Source organism: Lycium barbarum, chromosome 11 (assembly GCF_019175385.1).
Source record: "Lycium barbarum isolate Lr01 chromosome 11, ASM1917538v2, whole genome shotgun sequence".
NCBI lineage: Eukaryota > Viridiplantae > Streptophyta > Magnoliopsida > Solanales > Solanaceae > Lycium > Lycium barbarum.
This window is the reverse complement of record NC_083347.1, coordinates 25647143-25672086: the sequence shown is the minus strand read 5'-3', so window position 1 is coordinate 25672086 and position 24944 is coordinate 25647143. Positions and strand designations below refer to the sequence as shown.

Here is a 24944-nt window from a genome sequence, read left to right as displayed (position 1 = left end):
CTAAGCTACTAGTAGTAATTTATTCCAAGTGTGAAGTCATTATTGATCTCACGAGTCACGCCTCTTTTTTGTATTAACGGAAGTCCACATTTTACAGAATCTAGAATATCAGTAGAGATCTTCTAATTTCCAGAAGACTCAAAACAATTACGGAAATGTCATAACAATTTCAGTCCTCTCATTTCATGCCTCTCTCTCCTTTCTAATTTCCTAACTTTTCGGGAACTCCTGTCCATAAAGCCGAAAAAACCCACGAGATAATTCAATAAATGTCTGCCACCTGTTTCTTTTTTTAACTTAAGAAAAGACCCCACGTATTTGTATTTATATGTGTTGACCATTTTTAGTTGAAAGTTCAAGAGGCTGCTAATTAGAGACAGCTTGGGCATTGGTCTAGTGGTTTTAGCTTCATAATCGATACAAGAGTTACACGATAATAAGGGTGCAAGTTCATTTGAGATAAATCTTTAACTAGATTTTGAATTGAATGGGATCGCTGGATCATAGTTTCAAGAAGACTGGTTTGAATATAATAAGTTCAGGTTGTTTGAAAGAAGGTTCAAGGGGAGAAGCACCTAAGCAGAAGATCGTGACTGGTGAAGCTGGTTATGTTCTTGAGGACGTTCCTCATTTGTCCGATTACATTCCTAATCTTCCCGTACGGAACACTTTATCATGTCTGATTATATTTTTAATCTTCCTGTACACTCTCTCTTTCCCTTTATCTCCTACTTAATTATGTCTTGATGATTTAGAAACAATAAAGCTGCTCTGATTAATTAATTCTCCATGTACACTGGACTTGTTTCTTCTCTTTTCCAAAATGGATGGTGGAGGATAAGTGGATAAGCTTTTTGAATCCTCATCTAGATTCATTTAAGAGTTAGTGGTCAAATACACAACTATCACTTTTTCGCGAATTTCATACACCAACTATCCGTTGTTCCCTTTTGAACTATTACCATCTACTCAACTATAGGTGTGTTTAATACATAGATGGTGATAGTTCAGTAAGGAAAAAGAAAGAGCTGATAGTTGGGGCGTGAAACCCGTGAAAAGGTATTTTTGACCTTTATCTCTTCAATTAATTGGTATACAAGTTGGACTATGATGATTTGTTGCTTCATCACAATCTTCCATTTGATATTGGCCATGTTCAATATTGAACAAAACTGGTACTTTTTCAATATGATTGAATTATATTTGTTTATGATCAAGTTGATACTTCCTTTATATTTATATTTTTATTTATGAAGAAGCGGTTGATGGAAAGGTAAAGATTTTTTGTTGTCTCTACATTTTTTCTAATTAATTTAACATGGCAAATCATTTACTTTTCGGTTACTTTAAGTGAGAAAGTTCAACTACTCTTTCCTTTGTTGTCGATTTTTCTTCTTTCTGTACAAATACAACTTTTTTGTTTGTCTAGTCTAGTGGATGATAAGAGAAAAAAAATTCTAGTGGATCATATGAGTCGAAGTTGTTATGTTGACGTATAGTAATGCATTAGAAGAGGATAATACCTATTACCAGTTCTGATTAGTTTCAGGGATGATGAATAATTGGGAAAGAAACTACTGTAGTAGATATCTTAAGCTTGACATTCTTCCTTTGAACATAATTTTTGCTCTAAGAGGTGTTTGTGCTTCCAATCCTTTCCATCTGTACTCTCAGGGATAAAGATTTTATTCTTCTACTTTTTTTCTTTTTTAACTTTTGATAAAGGCTGGATAAAGAGTCTCTATTTTGATCAATTACTAAATACTTGTCCCGTCATTGCAGACATATCCTAATCCATTGCAGGATCATCCTTCATATTCAGTCGTTAAGTAAGTCACCTTATATTCTCCTTCAGTGCTGGTTGCTTATTTATAAAGTGCAAGAGAATCAGGCTGATCAACCAAATTTTAACTTCTTTCCAGGCAGTATTTTGTCGATGTGGATGATGCAGTTGCCCAAAAGGTCAGTTCTGTTGAAATGAAAAATATTTGGGGATTACCTTCTAATCATTTGGAGAAGCACTTGATAGTGCTGCTGCTAATATGTTGTCTAGGTCCTGGGATAGTATGACAATATGCCTAGACTTTTGTGCAATAGTAACCATTATGCGGAGGTAAAATTCATGTGAATTTGTCTTAATTACAATGCCTATAGCGTTGGCGGAATTTGCTGCCTCCTTCATAAGTGCATGCCGTGTATTCCTGTAAGAACATAAACAAAGATCAACTAAGATCTGCGGAAACAAACTTAAAATTTCATGATGTTTTGAGAGAATAGTATGTATATCCTTTACATGTTTGCCCACAAATTAACAGGTTGTTGTCCACAAGAACAGTCCAGGGGGGACACATTTTCGTCGAGCTGGTGCTCGCCAAAAAGTATGTAATTATCTGATGTAACTACAGCACATTCAGCATCCAGATTCTATGGTTTTGTCAAATTGAACCTTGCTGATGATTTTTCAGGTTTATTTTGAGCCAGATGATGTTTATGCATGTATTGTAACATGTGGAGGTTTATGCCCTGGTCTCAACACAGTTATCAGGGAAATAGTATGTGGCCTATACAATATGTATGGTGTAACCAGAGTCATGGGGATAGATGTGAGTATAGATTTCAGTAATACATTTAAGCAATTTTACCATGTATCCTCATGAAAATAAAGCAACTTACTTATGTGGTTACATACTTGGTTTACCTTGTCTTAAACTCTGCTCATCGAAATGCTTGATAGATAGTTGTAGAACCAGTAGCATCAAGACTCATCTTGAAGAGGATTGCAGCAACTAGATTAACAGTTCTCTCAATCAAAGTATAATGCATAACTTTGGGAATTTTAGGAACACAAGGAGTAAGGTTGAAATCAAACTTAACAATCAAAAAAGGTTGAAATGGATTCGTTATTCTTTCCAAGTTTTTAACATCTTGCTCTTCCGCTAGGTTTTAACAGTACATTTTATCTTGATTCGTAATTCCAAAAGTTTGTTCTTTGCGTATCTGCATCAGAACTAATGAAATTTTTGGATGTGTAGGGAGGATATCGAGGTTTCTATTCCAAAAACACGATTCCCTTGACACCCAAGGTTGTGAATAACATCCATAAACGTGGTGGAACCATTCTTGGGACATCTCGAGGAGGTCATGTTACCAAGAAAATAGTAGATAGCATTCAGGACCGGGGTATCAATCAGGTAAAACTAAAACATAGAGAATAATTATTTGAGAACTAACTCAGGATATTTCCCTTCCATCTAATCTGCACATACTGTAGAGACATTCATGTTGCCTTATGTTTTCAAGGTTTATATAATTGGAGGAGATGGAACCCAGAGAGGGGCAGCGGTGATATTTGAGGTAGACCTTCTTAGCCATTAATCCGTAACCATTCCAGAATAATGCATCAGAAGGGCATCTTTTAGATCAACTGATCATTCTAATGTACCCACTTGATGTGATGTAATATTTAGTGTGTTGACGGAGAAAATAATGGAACTGTGTCACTCAAGTTTATTCTGCCTCTTCTCCTACAGGAAATTAGAAGACGTGGTCTCAATGTTGCAGTTGTTGGAATCCCCAAAACAATCGATAATGATATACCGGTAACTACTTTCTCATGTAGATTATCCAAATTTCAGTGGGCAAATAACATTAAAATAGTGATCTTTCTGCTTCTCTCCAGGTTATTGACAGGTCTTTCGGTTTTGATTCCGCCGTTGAGGAAGCCCAACGTGCTATTAGTGCTGCTCATGTTGAAGCTACCAGTTTTGAGAATGGAATTGGCCTTGTGAAGTTAATGGGACGGGATAGTGGTAATCTTCACATGCTATACTTTTTGAATTGCGTTTTGATCCACATGCTATACCTTCTCTGAAGGAAATCTTAAGAAGTACCTCAGAACTTCTTTAAGGTCTTAACAAGTTCTTTTTCGTTCATGGATATGCAACATTTATTCAAATGTAATTTCAGATCGCCGATTGAGTGATTCTTTTTGATCCCTCAACAAGGGAGTTTCGTGTTGATACTGCTACATATACATGGCAATGCTGATCCACTGTAGTCTGGTTTACGTTTCTCTAACATTGTGCAGGGTTCATAGCCATGTATGCTACTCTTGCTAGTCGAGATGTTGACTGCTGTTTGATTCCAGAATCCCCTTTCTATCTTGAAGGACGTGGTGGACTGTTTGAGTATATAGAACATAGGCTCAAAGAAAATGGACACATGGTTATAGTCATAGCTGAAGGTGCCGGGCAAGAGCTAGTTTCTGAGAGTTTGAAATCCACTGATGCTTCAGGGAATAAGCTTTTACATGATGTTGGGCTATGGATCTCGGAAAAGATAAAGGTACAATTCATGGTTGGGATCTACTTAATGAACTCCATGTTCGTCCTCCATTAAGTGAATGTGGTGCTTTCCTTATGTGTTGTATATTATTCCAAATTTCATTGAATAGTTGAACACTAGCTACATTGTGTGCAGTGATAGTCCTGAATGAGAATGCATATTGACTTATTTGTAAGGTACTAAACATTATGGACCTTTTTGCAGGAGCATTTCTCTAAACAAAAGAAGATGGTCATTAATCTTAAATATATAGGTTGGTAATTATGTTTGAATGCCAATTTCTAATAATTACAGATGAAATTAGAAAGGACCTAACAACCTGCTTCTCTGTTCTCTTTGCAGATCCCACATACATGATTCGGGCTATTGCGAGTAATGCATCTGACAATGTGTATTGCACTCTTCTTGCTCAAAACGCTGTGCATGGAGCAATGGCTGGCTACACAGGCTTTACTGTTGGTCCTGTCAATAGCAGACATGCTTACATACCCTTTAATGTGAGTTCATTTTCTACTCGTATCTCTTGTATTACATATAATCGGTTGTCATTGTTGATGACGACACAATATCCTTCTTACAGTAGATGTATTGATGGAATCTCAACTCCTATTTGCATTTTAAAGTCTAGGTGTTTAGTTAGTCTTTTCAGTTGGCATTTTTTTGCCCCTGTAAACAGTGTGGATAACTTTCTGGATTTTGTTAGCTCCCTTTCTCTAGTACAGTAGAGATGGGATAACTTTAGAATGTTCTACAGGTTTTTGCTAAGTCTGCTTCATGTTTTGTTTGAAGCAGCTTTTTGCTCATCTGTAACCTTGCATCTTCTTGATGCTTTGCTAATGACATTTTATTACTTCACCAAAAAAAAAAGTGTATATATGGTGCCCAAGGTTGGCAGCACTAATATACTAATAAACTTCTGCAGTGATTGTGCTCTTTTTGATTATGGTCTACTTTTGCAGAGAATCATTGAGAAACAAAACAAGGTTGTGATTACGGACAGAATGTGGGCAAGACTTCTAGCTTCAACCAATCAACCGAGCTTCTTGAGAACGAGAGATATAATTAAAGCAAACAAGGAGGAAGAACCACCTACTCAGTTAGCGAACGATTCCACTACAGATGACAATTTGATGGAGAAACAAATCCTTCGCTAACTAACTTTGAACATCATATATATTGTCCCTTGTAACAGTACGTTGAAAAACAAAAGAAGTTGAGAGAATCCTACATGTAATCTCAATGTGTGAGGATTAACAGGTTGGTGAGTTTTACACGATGTGTATTTTGTGACTGTAAAACATATTCAATAAACAAGAAAAGGATACTGTGGTTTTTCAGAATCTACTGTACTTCTGTACCTGCAAAATTTCGATTAATGAGAATAGGCTGGGGAAAGCTTGAACCCAGTTCCAACGGTAGTGCATATGAGTGCAACTGAACTTTTTGGGGTGTTATACATTTTTGCAACAGCATATTAAAAAGTTTAAAGGCAATAACAATTATTATGTGGGCCTTCGAAGCAAGATTAAAGTGTCCTCTTGGATAAGAAGACTTATACTACCAACAAGGGAAGAAGGTCGGTAATAAAAGAGAGAATAAAATAAAAAAAGAGATAATGATAGATAACTCTTTGAGAAGTCGACTCACCATTCTAAAAGGAATCATTTAGCTACTAATTTAATATTATATTTATCTATCGAGCTGTATGCTTTAGAGTTGATCTTGTAAATTCCCTTGCAGCCAATGACTTCTTTCCCCGGAGGAAATGAGAATAATTTTTTTTTCTTCTGGGCATTGATTTTTAAAATGCCATTTCTTATCATCATAGACTTACAAACTCTCTTAATGGTTGGGGAGTATGCTCTTTGAGGATCTTTTCTTGAGGGTGAAGCGTATTCTAAAAGATTTATGTTCTTTTTCTCTGCGAGCATACCAGTACATCGAAAAAAAAAAGTGACAATCTTACTTAAGCAATTCGTGTTTTTTTATAAGAAGTTTTTTTTCTCCAGATTTATCCAGTGACCACAACTCTTGCTCAAGAAGGTGGTGTTGATTTTCGACAACTTGCTAAATTCCACCATGCAGCGGTCGTCGCCAACCCTAATGCTCCTGCTCCGAACCTTATTGCTCACTTTGAATTTTCTTGCTTGCTATGCGTCAGCTACGAATTTTTGCTCATGAAACATTTTTCGTGTGGTTATGGTCTCTTTTCGATTGCTTTACAAATGGAAATAAAAGAAAAACACGATAAACAAAAAGTAAAAAAGAAAAATAATTTGATCAGGTCTTGAATGAGACCGAAGGTAAGGAAACCCCCTTACGTTATCCATAATATGTGAAGTTTTGACATAATTTTACAGAGTCATTCGCTTTAAATGCTATATGACTAACATATGTCAGCTGACGAAATGAGAAGACTTTCATCTCTATAAGGTCATCACCTTGTCTAAAATTTGCCAATATGTATTACTTCAAGTTAATTATTTGCAAAAAAAATGAATATAACTTAACTAACAGGGTAAAAATTAGCCACCCCAGAATTTTTTTACTATAAAATGCTACTTTCTCCGTCCCAATTTATGTGGTACCTTCTGGTTTTCTAAATTGAAGCGAGTTTTTCTTTGATGCAGTTTTTTCATGTCTTTAAAATATTTTGAATTGCCAATTATTGTGATTATTGCATAATTTTCAAATATGTAAATTTTATTTCAAAAAACTTAATTTTTTTTTATCTGAATACTCGATTAAAATTAATAAGTTTGATTCTCGAAATCCGTAGGATTATACCGGAACAAATTAGGGCTCAATTACATTGCATAAGTCAGGATGCTAATTAAATCTAGAGTTCTCTATTTAAAACGGAATACATTCCCCTTTCCCGCACAAAAAGATCACACTCATTCTCTTCCAGTACAGTAGTGAGCAGAACCGAGCCCTAATCTGTACGAATAATTCCAAAAATCTTTACGATGTCGTCCACCGCAGCACCACCGCCGACGGCAGTCTCCGGCGGAGGCGGTACAAGCGAGGACCGCCGGCAAATCAACGGAGAGAATTCAGACGGCGGTACAACCATAGCGATGCAGAGAAAACGAGCTCGAAGAGTGAGTTTTGCTGAGATGACATCTGTACACTTCTTCGACCGTGATGAAGAGTACGAAACACCTCCTGACCAGAACAAAGCTGAAATTAGCAGTGAACGTGAAGAGATGGTGAACTTAGGTTTTGATGATCAATTGGTGGATGAGGAGTTTAAAGAGGAAGAAGAAGGAAATGATGAGGATGAGGATGATGATGGTGAGATGGCGGTTTCTAGGTCGTTTTTAAGACCGATGGAATCGCCTTCTCCTGGAAGTAATTTTGGTTCTGCTACTTCAAATGATGGCAAGTGCTCCGTCCTGTTATATCTCTGCATTTATATGCATGCAATTCTGAGACTCTTCTAGTTGCTTTCTGTTACTATATGTTGTTTCCTGTAATTGGATTAAATTATTGTTACTGCTTCTTTTTTTTCCAGACTGCTTTGTCATGCTTTCTATAGTATTTTTATAGAGATAAATAGTCAGCGGTAGACTGTTAAGGAGAGTATAATCAGTTCAGTTCGTTCTATTTTGGTTTAATCTGGATTTATGCACGTAAGATGAGTTATGAGAGGTAGAGGTAGGCCGAAGAAGATCTATAGGGTGATGATTAGACAGGACATGGTACAACTTCAGCTGGCTCAGGACATGCCCTAAGGTCGAGGATTAAAATAGAAGGTTGGTAGGTAGCTGAGTGCTGTCGCACCCTGTGTTTGGGGGGCAGGGAGCTAGCCTCCTCCTCCCCTTTTTTTCTTTTTAGTAGTAGTATTCAGTTATCGCATAGTCTCTTATGCTTCAATGTGTATTGCTATCTGTTGTTGCATTTATTTTGTATCTTGCTATTTCGTTGTCTCTTTGTTATAATTCTGCGTTGGATACTTTCTTTTGAGCTGAGGGTCTATCAGAAACAGCCTCTCTACCCTTACCCTGCACTCTACCCTCCCCAGACCCCACTTGTGGGATTACACTGGCTATGTTGTTGTTGACTTTTTGTTACATTTATGCATGTAAGATGTTGATAGAGATTTGTAGACAACGGTTGACCCAGAATTTGAAGACTGTGAAGGAGAGTATAATCAGTTCAGTTTGTTCTATTATGGGTTAATCTGGATTGGTTTATTAGGTTTCTGATTGATAGATAAAAATTACGGAATCTCCTTAACCATTTTTTAATATCACATCTTAGCAACGTTTTAGAAAAAAATTAATGAAGTTTAGCAGGCAGAGTCTAACTGGTTAGCAATTTTATCCACCGTAAATTGTCTACTAAACATACAAACGAAAATAAGAAGAATGCATTCAGAACAATTTGTACAGTCTTAGCTAGATTTGAGCTATGATGATTTGAGGCCGTTTATTTTGGGTTAATCTGGATTGTCTTAATAGGTGTCTGATTGATAGATAAAACAACGGAATCTCCTTAACATTTTTTTAATATCACATCTTAGCAACGTTTTAGAAAAAGATTAATGAAGTTTAGCAGGTACAATCTAACTCTGCTTAGCAATTTTATCCACCGTAAATTGTCTACTAAACATACAAATGAAAAGAAGAAGAATGCATTCAGAACAATGTGTACAGTCTTAGAGCCCGTTTGGATTGGCTTACAGCTTAAAGCTGTTTGCAGCTTATAAGCTGAAAAAAATAAGTTGGGGTAGTCCAACTTATTTTTTTTGGCTTATAAGCTGTTTTCAGCTTATAAGCTGCTTTAGATAAACTAAGTCAAATGGGTCCAATTATTTTTTTGAGCTTATTTTAAGCATAAAATGACTTTAAGCTGGCCAGCCAAACACTCAAAAAAGCTGAAAACAGCTTATAAGCCAACTTATAAGCCAATCCAAACGGGCTCTTAGCTAGATTTGAACTATGATGATTTGAGGCCGTCTTATTAAATAATTAATTAATTGAAAAAGCAACACAAAGAGTTCAATGTATTCTGATCAAAATGTTATAATGCAAATGGTTACGATTCTCTGGAACGAAATATTAATTTAAACAACATACTGGGTGTCTTTTGAATGGAGGAAAACATTTTCTAATTTTCTCATGTTTGGTTGGTCAGGCAACAACAACAACATACTCAGTGTAATCCCACAAGTGGGGTTTGGGGAGGGTAGAGTGTACGCAAACCTTGTGAGGTAGAGAGGCTGTCAATATATTTTGAAAATCATTTTCTCTAGGAAAATAAGTTCCTTAAAGATGAACAAAATAACTTCCCTAATAGAAATAGGGAAACAAGTTCTACAAGTGATATTTCAAGTTCATTGTCTCCTCCCAACCCCACCCCTGAACCCCCACTCTCCACCCTATCCCACCCCCATAGTATTTTGCTAGATTACGTATAATGCTTTTGAGATTTTTTTTTTCCTTACTTACCAAACACTAGCAAATAAGTAAGGAACCCACTTCTTTCTATGGAAAACATTTTCTATGGAAAACATTTTCCTTCGTACCAAACACACCCATAGTATTATAACCAAATCTTGAAAAACAAATCCATATTATCTGTATTCTTACAACACTCTCATCATGATGACAACAACAACAACATACCCAGTGAAATCCCACAAAGTGGGGTCTGGAAAGGGTAGAATGTACGCAGACCTTACCCCTAGCTTGGGAGGTAGGGAGGCTGTTTCCGGTAGACCCTCGGTACAAGAACAAGCAATTCAAAGCAGTATAAAAATTCATGGAAAAATAATATAAAAGCATGGTAAAGATGTCTATAAAAGAAAAGGAGAAAAGGGAAATAAAAAATACAATAATCCAAGTCCAAGAAACACCAAATAGTATCAGAATTCAAAAGACAGGAGACTACAAGAATAATACTACGCCTACTAATATGACACACTCAACTAACTACTAACCTTCTACCTAATCCATGTCCTCCATAACTTCCTATTTAAGGTCATGTCCTCGGTAAGTCGGACTTGTGCCATGTCCTGTCTGATCACCTCTCATCAATACTTCTTCGGCCTACCTCTATCCCTCGTAAAACCGTCCATAGCCAGTCTCTCACACCTCCGAACTGGGGCATCCGTGCATCTCCTCTGCATATGCCCGAACCATCTCACTCTCGCTTCCCGCATCTTATCCTCCACAGAGGCCACTTCCACCTTGTCCCGGAAGTCTTCATTTTTTATCCTATCTCTCCTATTATGGCCACACATCCATCACAACATCCTCATTTCCGCAACTTTCATCTTCTGAACGTGAGAGTTCTTGACTGGCCAACACTTCGCCCCATACAACATAGTTGGTCTGACCACCAGTCTGTAAAACTTGCTTTTAAGTTTAGGTGGCACCTTCTTATCACGCAAGACTCCGGATGCGAGCCTTCATTTCATCCACCCTGCACCAATACCATGTGTGACATCATCATCAATTTCTCCATTTCATTGAATAATAGATCCAAGATACTTGAAACTTCCTTTCTTTTGAATGGCGTGAGTACCCAACTTCACTTCCCCATCCACCTCCTGCGTCCTGCTACTGAACTTGCACTCCAGTTATTCTGTCTCGGTCCTATTTAACCTGAACCTTTTAGACTCCAAAGTCTGTCTCCAAACTTCCAGCTTAGCGTTAACTCCACTGCGAGTCTCGTCAATCAGAACTATATCGTCCGCGAATAACATACACCATGGCACCTCACCTCTGATTTGCTATGTCAGTCCATCCATCACCAAGGCAAACAAAAATGGGCTAACAGTTGATCCTTGGTGCGACCCCATCATCATTAGAAAGTGCTCCGAGTCTCCTTCCATTGTCCTTACCCTGGTCTTGGCTCCATCGTACATGTCCTTAATCGCCCTAGTGTACACCAATGGTACACCTCTAGCCTCCAAGCACCTCCACAGAACCTCCGTAGGGACTTTGTCGTAAGCTTTTTCTAAGTCGATGAATACCATATGTAGGTCCTTCTTCCTCTTCCTATACTGCTCTACCAGTCTCCGTACAACATGAATGGCTTCTGCAGTCGAGCGCCCCGGCATGAACCCGAACTGGTTCTCGAAAATAGACACACCACTCCTCACTCTCATCTCCACCACTCTCCCAAATTTTCATAGTGTGGCTTAGCAGCTTGATACCCCTATAGTTGTTACAACTCTGAATGTCACCCTTGTTCTTGTACAAAGGAATCATCGTGCTCCACCTCCATTCGTCGAGCATTTTCTCCGTCTTAAAAATGACGTTAAACAATAGTCAGCCACTCCAAACCTGCCATGCCCGCGCTCTTCCAAAATTCCACCGGGATCTCGTTAGGCCCGGTCGCTCTTCCCCAGCGCATCCTACGAATAGCACCCTTAAGCTCCTCAACGGTATACTCTTACAATATCCAAAATCGCAACACCTCTTGGAGTGCTCCAAATCTCCCAACACAATGTCTCCGTTCCCTTCTTCGTTCAAGAGTTTAACTCTCATCATGATTTAAATGCCAAAAAATTCAAAATCAAATTGAACACCGTAACAGATTTTTTTTGGATCTAATAAACAAAAGAAATGAATCTTCAATTTGATAAATTAGAGTTCTCAAAGAGACCAACAGTTTTCAAACTTGAAAGATGGAAATTCTAATTCGGTCAGTAGTTGGGGCTTCGGTTTACGTATGAGATTTCAAGTGTTTTTAGGTCATTTTCTTTGTGTTTTTGTCCAAGGTTACAATCATAGAAAGTAGTTTATGAGAAGAAAAGGGAAAGACGAAAAAACAAACAGAAACAAAAATAGGGAGTCTGGACAAAGAACAGTATAAGAAAAGGAGCAAAGATCTAAAAGAAAGAAAAAGAGGTATGCAAAAATATAAGAAGCAAAATCCTGGATAAACGAAAATAGGAGCTTGACCTCTGCACCTATTCCTCTTATCTGAATGCGGGTGTCAACTCAAACTATATAGTCAAGTTTGAAGAAATATCAACATGTTTTCTGTAGTATTTGCCAAGTTACAGGCAGGGGCTTATCTAGATTTGAAGTTTATGGACTCCTTCAGCGACCTTAAGTGAATCTGTAATAATAATTGGGTTCCTAGTCAAAATATTTAGTGGATTTCTTGATACATATACGGGGTTTGAACAAAAGCAATTGGCTTCACGTGAACCCACATGTTGTGTTGTGGATCTGCTCTTGCTTATATGTGTCACAGCACCCCCACCCATCCACATGGGTCCGCCCTGTTTGTAGAACATACTTTATGTGCACAATGTACAACTACAGCATGCGTGTACCTAGGGTTGATCATCTTCTTGCTGGGGATAGGAAGAGGTTATGTATGTCTTTCTCAAAATAAGGAAGAGGTTATCTATGAGAGATAGGAAGAGGTTATGTATGGTCTTTATGGCTTGAATTCTTGTTATTTTGAGAGACTCAATAATTAGGATTTTGGCTCCTTTTATTTTCATCCGTTTTCTGTATCCTTTAATTCCCTTTTAAATTGGACCACATTTTGTGAAAGGATCTCATTTCAGGATAGCTGCTTTTGCATGTGAACATGATAATAGATTTGTTATCCTGAAGGAATTTGTAGTCTTCTGGAAAAAGAAGCATCTTTTTGTCTAGTGGTTTAAAATTTTCAGTTTTGAGGGGTCTCTTCCATTAGACATAATTATGTTGATTTGATTGGAATGTTAAACCCTTTTAGTGTGTGACAGAAGTGTTTTGTTTGGCCTTTCTTTTGCGCAGAAGATAATTTTTTCGGCCCAGTATCTCCCAATTTTATAAGGCCAGGCCGGCTATCAGATTCAGCAGCGTCAGACGAAAATCATGATATTACTATGGATTCAACAGCTTTCTCCATGCACTTCCGTAGATTTGTTAGATCAGATTCAGGGATAGACTTGAAGACCCCAACAGAAGTATCATTCGAAGAGAAAACACCAACACAGACCAGTCAGCGTAGTTCCATGGAACTGACAATGGCCAAGGAGCCAATTTCTCAATCTTCTATGCCCGTTGCCAATTTTAGTGGCATTAGTGATTCGAGTGACATGAGTCTGATTGGAGAAAACTCGCGAAGATATGATTACGGGAGACTCTCTCCGGATTTAGAAGCTCTTTTAGCAGAAGGCCAAGAGAGATCTCATGCAGTTTCTGTTTCAGGAGACACCATTGTTTCAAAGTCACCAACAAGCAAGAAAATGGAGGTTAGAAGTACAGTGACAGATTTAGGTGGAAATGGAGAACAAGAAGCAAATGCAGTTGTTAGTCGTAATATGCAACTTGAACCTTTGTGCCAGGAAATCGACGCAGATGATGGTTATAGGTTTCCTTCTCATGTTGTTGATGGTGATTCAGTGCTTAGATCCACTGTTCCAGCTCCGGATAATTATGTTGATAGAGTAAATCAGTCGCCGAAGCAGTTAAGTAATGTGAGTACCCAAGTTTGTTAATTCCGTTGCTTAAATGCATAATCAATGGCCTCGACCTGTTGAGTTCTTTTGTTTACACAATCTTGGTACACCGCATGGTTGGTGCTTGTCTATACCTCTGTTCTTTAGTTTACATCTATGTAAATACTTCATCATTTTCCATTTTACATAATATTCATGTCTTTAGTGTTTCCCGCTTTGAAGTTCTAGATGCTGAGATGATAAGATAGGTGATAGAAGATGACTTCAAATATAAGATATGACCGTTTACTTGCCATCATCGATTCTTTTAGAACAAAAGGTACATTGGACTCTTGACTCTAGTTCTCTAATTGCATAGATTAAAATATGACAGATTAAAATGGTTAGAGTGATTCCTGTGTCAGTCATATTTTACCTATGGTAAATCCCATGTATCTTCAAATGAATTTATAATACCTGGTCATTGTGCTTCTGTATTGTTTCTTAATTCTGCGGGGGTGCTTTAATCAATTAACTTAAATCTATGGGTAGTTAGTGTCTTGTTTAGTGATGCAGTGTTCTGCAGTCTTGTACATGCCATATTGGGGCTACAGTCCTTGTTGAATTGTCAATTAGTTGGTGTCTTGTTTAGGGATGCGTTTTCTACTATCCTATACATGCTGCATTGGGGCTATATTCCTTGTCAATTTGTCAAACAGGTCTGGTCAACCGATTTTGGGTACTTTGACCAAGATCGACAGAGAAATTCCGGACATATTCAATGATTTATGTAATCTAAACAAAAGCTAAGGTGAAATTGAAGAAAATGGAATACCTTGTATAGAGAAATTTCTATGTCACTTCTTTTCCTTTTATCTCCTTCCGAGATTCTCCTCAAGTTTTCCACGTAATATCTCATAATTTAGGTTTTATAACTCTATTTTTAGATATTTGAATTATTTTTAGCCGAATCCCCGCACCCGTACCCATACTTGGATCCGTATCCCCGAATCTTAAAATTTAGATCATGAAGGATCCGACTTCTAGATCTGCACTTGTATCAGACACCCGCACCCAAGTCTGAGCAACTTAGGTTTTTGGTGGGTCAGGAAGTTAGGCTTAAGCTACTGTTCTTTTTCCCAAGGCGCTGACTTCATGGCTTTTTGTTGTATAAATTGCAGGATTTTGGTGAGAATAATAAGTCTGTCAAGGATGATTCTGTGGTAGGAAATAGTGAAACCCTATGTAGTAACAATGGTGAGCTTGGTGAATTTTGTTGGTCCCCATGTGGCGCGGAATCTCCATTGGTGGATTTAGTGTCCTCCTCACCAGCTACGCAAAGACTAATAATTATGCGTAGTCCTTCACCGGTCAAACAGAATTCAATCACAATGTCTTTCCTGGAAGATCCCATTTCCTTTTTGAGCAATGAAAAGAGAGGAACTTGGACAGGTTCAGCATCCCTCCAGAGGAGCATTTCCAAACTTGAGAGACTTAAGGCTTCTGCACTCTCTTCTTCTCGTGGTGACAGAATCCCCAATATGAGCATCAGAGCTTTAGAATTTCCAAAAACACCACCTTTGGATTCTATATTGAAGAAAAGGAGCCTAGATGTGGGAGTCAAATGTCTGGATGCCTCTAGGACTTGTACAGAGGAGCAATTTTCAGGTACTTTTATGGAGGGAGAAAGAAAAATCTTCACATCGGGTGGCAGTAAAAGTGAGGCTCTTTCAAGTAGTGATGGTGTAATTCAATGTGAACAATCTCATGGTCCTGAAAAGCAGGGGAAATCTCTCAATCAGCTTGATGCTTGTATTCTCCCCATGGATCAACTGGTCAAGCTTACAGACCCCTCATCTTCGTCAAGGTTTTCTTGGTCAGGGAAGAAAAGTGACACTTTTACACCTGATGACCTCAGGCACAAGATATCACTGATTTCTAGAACTGATTCCCCATTGGTTGATAATTTAGGGCAGGAGAAAGTGACTGCTATTGCTCAAAAGTTGTTTTCTTCTCCAAAAAAGTCTTTGCAGTCAAAGTCATCAACATGGACTGAACATCAGTCTAGCCCCTTTAAAGAATCAAAGTTGCATGATGAACATGCGAAAAGCTTTGGCCCTGTAAAAAATGCATCTTCAATAGGTAATGTGACAGATGGACCTTCTTCGACTGGAACGGCTGGCAACTGGCATTCTTCCTCCACACGAACTGAAGAACTTTCACCAGTTGTTGAAGGCAGCAACGTGTTAAGGCAACCAGACGGGACTGAGAGCACAGAAGCTAAGCTCCTTGATCAAATGAATGAACTGAGAAGCAATGAGGACTCAAGAATCTCCACGGATGGGAGCTCTCATCTATCTTCAGCAATGCTAGATGGGAATATTCAGAGTGAAGCCGGCATCCCTAGAATTGAAATTGATCCTCAAGAGCAATCTCCTACATTCAATCAATCAGCTGGAAGATCTAAAAACTCTTCTGCCCATAAAAGAAGCAGAGAAGAGCTGACATTTGGAGATATGGAACACACAGATGAAATTATCACGTCTCAAAGGAGCCCAAAACTCCAGAGAGGTGTTGGTAATAATCCAGGAACCTTGGGACATCCTGATGATATTGGACAAGAAATGGTCAGAGCTCATCCTGAACTCAGACAGAGGAAAGATGTAAGATTGCTTTATGGACTTTCTATATTACTTGCCTTGATGGCACTCTTTCTTTCATAAGAAAGGGGCTCAGAAAATGAAAAAGCTTCCTCTTTACCTTGCAGATTATTTCCAAATTTATGATCGATGCAGATGAGTGGATATCGTTGCCAAAAGAAAGGCTTACTATGCCAGCGGTATAGTCTTTTCTCTTCAATATATGCTTTAGAAATATCTGTGTTGGTAAAATTTGCTCCTAGATATAAAATAACCAGATATTAGTTCATGTTGTCTTATCATCATTATTATTTGCTTATAAATTGTTGTAGATTGATTTGGTGGAAGACATTGTCAGCCGGATGGAGAAGGCAAAAACTTACGAGATTTTGCACAGTCAAATTCTCACTCAGGTTTCTTTGCTTGGGGATACACCGACTCATGTTTCAGAAATAATGAAAAGCAAAATAATAATAAATCAAATATTATATGCATTCTTCTTAACACCTAAGTTACTCGGACTAGGCAGTTTGGGCGGCGTACCTGTGTTGACATGACACTGACACGGGTAAGGGTATGGGATATGTGTCGGATGCGGTCAAACGAGATTGGGTGTGTTGACCAAAATTTTGGGGAAAAATTGAGATTTGATTTCCCAAAGTTAAGATTTGGGGAAGAAGCTTTGGGGAAGGAGTTTTAGACAGAACGATGGGGAAGAAGCTTTGGGGAAGAAGTTTCAGACAGAACGATGGGGAAGAAGCTTTGGGGAAGAAGTTTTGGGGAAGAAGCTTTGGGGAAGAAGTTTCAGACAGAACGACGAAGAAGATGACGCAAGAAAGAACGAAGAGGAAGAAGACGCAGAGGCCTAATTAGCGATTGACCAATTTGTTAATTAACCCTTTGCTAATATGCTGCCACGTTGGCTTATGAGATAAACATTACGTGTACTATCTCTTCAAGAGTTTTAAGTTTATAATTAGAGTCTTAATTGTACCAATAATAATTAGAGATTAATTTTAATTGCCCAATAATAATTAGAGTTTTAATCTAAATAATAAATAATTTTTTGATTGTAAATTAAATATAACTGTATATGCTTTGAAGGCACACATTTTTCATTTAAATTAACTTCATATATATTACAAATAAGTATATGATCTAAGTAAACAAATTTGATTAATTAACCTAATTATGCTATTTATAAATGTTTTCTTTCTCATAGAAAAGAGGGATAATATCTAAATTAATTATTAACATATTAGTATTTCGACATAATATCTCATAATTATGCATAATCTTATAGTTATATTTTTAGATTTTTAATTTATTTTTGCCGAATCCCCGCACCCGTACCCGTACCTAGATCCGTATCCCCGAATTCTAAAATTTTGATCATGAAGGATCCGACCTTGGGATCCATACCCGTGTCGGACACCCGCACCCGAGTCCGAGTAACTTAGCTTAACACCCAGACGGGAAGTTTTAGTAGCTATTGACATTGATTTCCTCATCTTTTCAGAAAACGTCCGTTTCCAATTTTCAGGAGAAAAGGTAAATTTATCGTTCCACCTTTACTTTGCCAACATAAAAGATTTTATTTTCATTTTGACATCTGATTGCTTGGAAAGTGTGTCGTCTCTCTAATTTGTGATGATAACGCAGAGCTGTTGAAGCAATAATGTTGTTATGTCAGCTTCTACATGAGAAAGCAAAGTTTCACTTGAGGCATGTGAAGAAGGAGAAACTGCTGGTACTATTTATTCTCAATCTCTAATTTCATAATCACGTTGTCAAATTTTTGACATAATTCACTATGGCATACAGGAAAAGTGTCAACTGTTGAATTCTGGAATTCAGAAGTCTCAAATGTCAAACATCAATCATTTGCTTCATAATTCTGTAACTGTCTCAAGAGGCACACTGGGTGATGCAATTTCTAGTGAGAGCTCATCAGCCTGTGAAAAAGCTGTACAGGAGGTACTCTATAGACATCAAATTTTGATTACATTCTGCTGTCTGGTGTGCCGATCATTTCCTAGGACACTTTCAATTGCTGATTATATTTGCCGTCTAAAAGAGGAAGGAAATGTTCAATAAGGAATGAAGCTAACATGAAAAAACTTCCCTTCTTAATCTATCATTTTATTTGCCTGGACCGGTATTACTTTCTCCGTTCTTGGTGTTCCTTGTTCAGCTAAAAATTTGGAGGTGTAGCTAGGCTATATTTGTTGATGTTATGAGTGCATATGTCATAAACTGTAAATTGTACTACTGAATTTCACCCATCGCCAACTCGATGTCTTGACTTATTGATCAATTTCCAGAGACTTAATATGTAAATTATTATGCTTTCTGTAGTTGTATCTTGACATCCAATTTTTGACAGTGGCAAATGCTGTTAAGTTGTCCCGGTCAGTGTACATGGTTACTCTACAGTAATGAGGGCTCAAGCATCGCTTTAGTTCCTTTTTTTTTTCCCAGTTGAAGTTTGTCTTCTGTCTGTTGTGTCTGTAGGTCTGTTGTGAGGGCATGAGGTCCCTAATCATCATAAATCCTTTATCTACTGATTTATCTGGTACCGTCTGGAGTTCAGGTCTATTCATCAGAATTAATTGTGGTACACGTGAAAGATGGAAAGATGCAACAGCTTGTTTTCTTTGTGACCATGCTTCTAGAATAACGAGTTAGTTCACTTCATACCTTCTAATATTCAAGAAAATTTCTCATATTCCAGATTCTGTCTTTGGACAATGAAGACATTAAGAACAACTGTCTTACAGTTTATCATTAGATAGGAGGGTATGGAGGACTCAGATTAGGGTAGAAGGCTAGTAGGTAGTCGCGTTTATCCTTTCTTGCAAGTAGTTGCATTGATCTTTAGTTTCTTGCCCCTTGATTTGTGCAAGTATCTGTTTGCACAGAATGGTTTATCATGGCTTATTCACTTTCGTTGTTTTCATTCTCATAATTGCTTTGAATTGTTTACCCATATCTAACCTTTCCTATGCTTTTTCTTGAGCCGAGGGTCTTCCGGAAACAGCCTCCCTACCTATGGTAGGGGTAAGGTCTGCGTACAATCTACCCTCCCCAGACCCCACATTGTGGGACTCATTGGGTACGTTGTTGTTGCTGTCTTATAGTTTATCATTCTCTATGCGTGTGCATGTCTTTGTGTGAGAGAGGGTGTAAACATGTTTTTTTTTTCCCATTGCTCATGATGTAAAAATCATTTAATAATTGTTTTTGCCTTCTTTTTTTGAGAGGACCCAAAAGTTCGAGAAATTAAAGATAACATGCTTGATGTTAGCAAAAAACTGTTGTATATTTTGTTTGTCAACATATATACTGCTATATTTCATTGGTTTCAAAAAAAAATATATACTGTTATATTCCTCTATTCTTGTCCAACTCATCATACTTGCTATGACCAATTTAAGTATGCAGTTAACCAGTGACTTAGACAACTTGATCTTCGTATGATTTGAGTACTATACAGACTGTTTATGTAATGCAGGTGCCTCATAATAAAGTGGCCACTATCAAGGAGGCTTTGGAAGTTTCAGAAAGAAAAGTTGTAAATTTGACTAGATCTTTGCATTCATCCTTGAAACTTAAGGGAGAACTGAATCCTGCCGATACCATCATTTCCGTAAAAGAACATTTAATGAGGAGATCGTGTTGTAGATTCCTACGTCAAGATATGCAGGTCTCTTCTGTCCTGAGTTAGATTACTTAAAGCTAAATCTTCTTTCGCTAACATACAACATTTATTGTTTCTTAGATGTGTGTCATTCAGAATTTGAGGAAAAGGAATGGCCATTACGATGTCATCCTCAACTATCTCGGTTTGCTGGTTCAAAGGTTTCTCTTACAACGTTCCTGCGAGTCTTCATGATTAACGTTCTGGAAGAAAGTTCTGATCTACCTCTATGTCATGATGTCTTTGGATTTTTATTTGTTTGATAATTCCAGTTTGAAGGTGACTGTTGGTCCAGACTCCAGCATCAGCATCTCTAACAATTTAAATGATCTACTAATTACTAAGGTAAAAGTCATGATTATGCCAAAGTTCTGTTTGTACTTTCTTTCCTACTCTTGGTTTTATGTTGATGTGCTACATTTTGGCTCTGTAGAATTTCCCAAATATCAATGCTTGTGCTGCATTGAGATTTGTGTTAAAGGCCGAGATATCAAAGAAACTTGGTGCTAGGACTCCGGCACAAGAAATGCAGGTAATGTACAACTAATGTATCCGCAAAGCAATGGTAGATGGCTTTGCAGTAGTTTTGATAAGGTACAGCGCGCTGCTTGCGTCATTCTAGTAATCTGCACAGCCCACTGACACACTTTGGTTGTTGCACGTGTCCATTTTCTTTAGGGAATAGGTAACAACTGTCTGTCTTCCTGAAGAGGGAAAATGAAAATAGTTATACTAAGAAAAAAAGTAGAGGATGAACTGCCAACTTGCATTACCTAATAATATATGGCTCCTAGCTAGGATTATGTTTGGAACTTGCTTGATAACCCTCTGAAAGTCTAGATGTAAGAACTTGCATTACCTAATTTATGTGACACTCTCCTCTTTAATCTGTCCTAGAAATAGTGACACGCTTCTAAATACAGAACAATTTAATTTTAAAAATTTCATTTTACCTTAATGAGATGATTCATAGCTGTACAAATGCATATGAATTGCTCTAACCACAGGTTTCAAAAGTCTTTCTTCCTTATTAGACTGTCCCAGTCAAACAACAACAACAACATACCCAGTGAGTCCCACAATGTGGGGTCTAGGGAGGGTAGATTGTACGCAGACCTTACCCCTACCTGGGAGGCTGTTTCCGGAAGACCCTCGGCTCAAGAAATAGCATAGGAAAGGTTAGATACGGGTAAACAATTCAAAGCAATTATGAAAATGAAAACAACGAAAGTGAATAAGCCATGATAAACCATTCTGTGCAAACAGATACTCGCAGAAATCAAGGGACAAGAAACTAAAGGTCAATGCAACTACTCGCAAGAAAGGATAAACGCGACTACCTACTAGCCTTCTACCATGATCTGAGTCCCAGTCAAACAAGACCACATAAAATGGGACGGAGGGAGTAAATAATTGATCTAAAGGCCCATGTATAAATATTGACAGTTTTTTAAGTTGTCCTTTTAGCCCAAGAATATGTGATAAACATATTTTAATTTGCTTATGGTACTTTGAGTTTGACAACTTGTGCTTTAAAAGCAAACCTTTAACGGTGAATCTCGCTGAGTTGCTTACTGAATTCATCCGAAATACTTAAAGCTTCTTGTGATTGATACTGCTATATTAATAATATGTGCAGGTTACCCGTTCTCTTTTAGGCAATTCACTTGATGTGGTCGCAGAGGTGCAAAAGGCACAAACACAATTTCGTAATTTGACTGATATTTCCTTTTCCACTCCAACTGGTATTGTTGTTGGATTCTTTCTTTCATTTCTCATCCCACCTGTTAAATTCCGCTTATGATATCTGTTTGCAGTTAGGCCTGTTAGCATCAGGCACTTGCTGACAATTCTTTTACGGTCGTGTGTTACTGATTCAGTAGTTTAGAACTACTGTTTGAGGTTGTTTAATGCTCCTTCCCTATATTATCTGACATTATTTGATTAGGTATGCAACTTTAGCATGCTAATTTTTCTTTTGGATTCTATTGATGGTGCGAAAAAATATTAAAATAATCTTGTAAAGCTAATTCGAGAGAAAATTTGAATAGCTTTATTACTTCAAAATCCTGAAATTTGCAGTAGTTACATAGAGTATATCATTAATGGAATGGTTTAACATGTTGGGATTTTTCAAAATAAAAAGTCTCACGTAAAACAGAACTGTGAAAATATTTTATTGGATTAGGGGTAGTTAGTTCTATTTTGTATTCATTCTTATTTTATTTGGTCGCACGGTTTCTTATCTTGCAAGTTTGGTCACAAAAGGTACTGTTGTGGGAAGATTCATTCTGTCCTATTTAATTTGAGTTGAATTTTAGATTAACATTTGCTTTCCTTGTTTCTCTGTGTCTCCTTCCTTGCGAGGGGCTATTGTTCTTCTCACCCACCATAGAAGTTTTCCTTCTCGTCTTATTAGTCTCACATCAGGCTGTGCCACCTGTTTGTTACACATCCTTTTTGTATTTTAATTTATGCATTTTTGATGATTGTTGTCATTTTTCATGATCTCAAATTGTTGTTCTCCTCTTTCACACTACATTTAAAGTCTTCAGCATAAACAGTCAGTTTGCCCTTATGGAGTATTTTTTTAGTAGTCACTGCTATTGGCAGATAATTTAAACTATTTTGGTGGTATAAGCACGGTGCACCTTTATAACTAACAGTTGACTTCCCGTTTGCAGTTGAAAAACTTGAGTTGCAGCTTCATTTTATGAATTTTAATACTGGCAAGAAGGTGAAACTGACACTAGATATGTCATGCTTGAATAGGTACGGTTCATTTTTTCTACAGGTTTGTAGCTTTTGCTTTCACCTTTCTTACAAGATGGTGTATGAACTAGTTCATATTTGTCATGTTTCTAAGTTATATGTACTGTGCATTATAAGTGCCCCTTTAGTTATAAAAACCAGAAGAAAATGAACCCAATGTTGAAATTAATTGGATAAGTTGGTTGCCGCCAATGGCAATAAGATGAGCGCAGTGAAATCCTTTAAGCTGGTTTTGGACACCAATCTATCTGGTCTCGATTTTGCTTGTCTGGTTTCTCTTTCCCAGTTAGAGACAAGGAGAGCACGAGTGGTTTATGTATCATTTATTTGGAATAGGAGCTTTGAGTATCATCCCAACATAATAATGCTCCACTAGTTACAGTCTTCTTGTCTTCTTGGAGGAGCTTAAAAACATTAGCCTCGTCACTCTCCTTAATCTGGTGGTTTTTAGACTGCTAGCGTATTTCAGACGTAGTAAACTATATGGTTGGAACCATCTAGTAATTATCAAGATCAGATAACGGTGCATTTGAGACACAGGCTACTTTACTCTAAGCAAGAAGGTACACATACAATTAAATCAAGCAATTAAGGTTCACTTGTGACCACATGTGGCAGCACAAACACATTGCTTTGAAACATATTTCTTATCTTGCCATGTCCAAAGTTTGACTGGAGTTGTGAACATCTATCATTTTATAACCTCAGAGCTCCTTATTGGTAATTTTGTCAGAACAGTTATCTCTAATGGAAGTAGTTTTTCAATCAATCATATAGGTTGTGTTGATTGGTAGTGAATTCTGTTTTTCATCAATTCTTCATAAGATTATAACATCTTCATTGTGTGTCACAATTTACTGACAATTCTGAGGTTTTTGCGACAGAGGGGTCTATCCTTCAGAAGTTGTTCCATCCCAGTTTGCAGCTCTAGCTGTTCCCGCGAAACATTCAGATGATCCACTACTTGGTGAAATTAGAGATGCTGTCAAAAGCCTTAGAGCTGGATACATGAGGATTATACAGTTATGTGATTGTATTTCGCGGGTGGTTCAAGCCTTGGGTGGATAACATCAGCAGAAAGGAACAATTAAACAACTTGGATGAATGGACTCTTGTTGGGGTTGTCACTGCATGGAACACATACAAACTTCCCATTGCGTGCTGCTATATTTTGCCAAATTGCACAGGATCTCCATTGTCACAGGTCCTCTACCGCGGCAACAATCACGTCATATGTCGAATGATGATGGTGGTATATAGGGTGAGATTAGAGCTGAATGTATAACTTGTTTCCTTTGATGCTGAAGTATTGTCCTCGGGGCATTCTCCCAGGTCTGTTTTTCTTTTTTTCCCTATTTTTTTTTGGGGGGAGTCTAAAATTTAGAACTGGAACGATCAGTGTGTGCTTAATGAAATAATATGAGCTGTTAGGCTAGCTGCATTTTGTTCATGCACAGGTGTCCTTAATGAAAGGGTGAAAACTCTGACGAGAAGTCTATAGTTTGCCTACTTTAGCTGTAAGAGGGTTTTCATATTCTTTCCGGCTATAGACGTTTTGCCTCCACGTCTTGATGCAAAAGTGTTGTAAATATTTTGAAATGTGAATTTGGCTAGGGATGGTAAGGATTAATTATTCATGATTGCAGTTACTTTCACAGGCTTGTTTGGTCATATATTCTACTAAATTGTTCTTTACCCTTAAAATATCACCACCAAGTTGGTACTCTAGAGTCTAGGATACGTTTAAGTAGGGTTTCAATGGTTTTCAAAAAATCGACTTAACCGATTGAATCATACCGTACAAAATCCTTTTTTTAGGTTTTTTTAATAAAATCGACGGTTATTATATAAATTTATAACTTTACCGAATAATTAGGTTGATTTTTAATTTTAAAAAAATGAACCGAAAAAAAATCGAACCGTACCAAATACGTTTATGTGTAAAATATATTCTATATATTAAATTTAAATATAATAAACTATTAAAAGTTTCGGCTTGAGTTCGGGATGATGAAAACGACTACAAGCTGGAAACATAATTAACACATAAAGTTCCTACGTTAAAATCTATTATACTACTCTTATTGAA

The 24944-nt window shown here is 37.5% G+C and overlaps 2 protein-coding genes across 4 annotated transcripts; both read left to right on the top strand.

The window, feature by feature from the left end:
* Positions 1-138: 138 nt before the first annotated feature.
* On the top strand, positions 139-5684 carry LOC132616814 (ATP-dependent 6-phosphofructokinase 6-like). Of its 2 annotated transcripts, none has more exons than XM_060331494.1 (13): positions 139-658; positions 1783-1829; positions 1923-1962; positions 2316-2378; positions 2466-2603; positions 3033-3191; positions 3301-3354; positions 3531-3599; positions 3680-3809; positions 4088-4344; positions 4549-4597; positions 4687-4841; positions 5304-5684. In XM_060331494.1, exons 1-13 carry the CDS (start codon positions 488-490, stop codon positions 5496-5498), a joined length of 1527 nt encoding a protein of 508 aa, XP_060187477.1. In that variant the 5' UTR covers positions 139-487; the 3' UTR covers positions 5499-5684. The 2 variants fall into 2 exon arrangements, with proteins under 2 accessions (XP_060187477.1, XP_060187478.1); XM_060331495.1 differs by lacking the exon at positions 139-658 and adding an exon at positions 661-702.
* Positions 5685-7199: 1515 nt separating this feature from the next.
* Positions 7200-24290, top strand: LOC132620450 (uncharacterized). 2 transcript variants are annotated; one of them, XM_060335125.1, is made up of 15 exons: positions 7201-7728; positions 13098-13783; positions 14926-16407; positions 16512-16583; positions 16716-16796; positions 17903-17934; positions 18046-18133; positions 18208-18360; positions 19898-20089; positions 20165-20244; positions 20356-20428; positions 20517-20615; positions 21723-21828; positions 22768-22855; positions 23740-24290. In XM_060335125.1, the coding sequence occupies exons 1-15, from the start codon at positions 7314-7316 to the stop codon at positions 23921-23923; spliced, it is 3831 nt and encodes a 1276-aa protein (XP_060191108.1). In that variant the 5' UTR covers positions 7201-7313; the 3' UTR covers positions 23924-24290. The 2 variants fall into 2 exon arrangements, with proteins under 2 accessions (XP_060191109.1, XP_060191108.1); XM_060335126.1 differs by lacking the exons at positions 20165-20244; positions 20356-20428; positions 20517-20615; ... (1 more) ...; positions 22768-22855; positions 23740-24290 and adding an exon at positions 18977-19066 and having other exon boundaries at positions 7200-7728; positions 19898-20035.
* Positions 24291-24944: the final 654 nt, after the last annotated feature.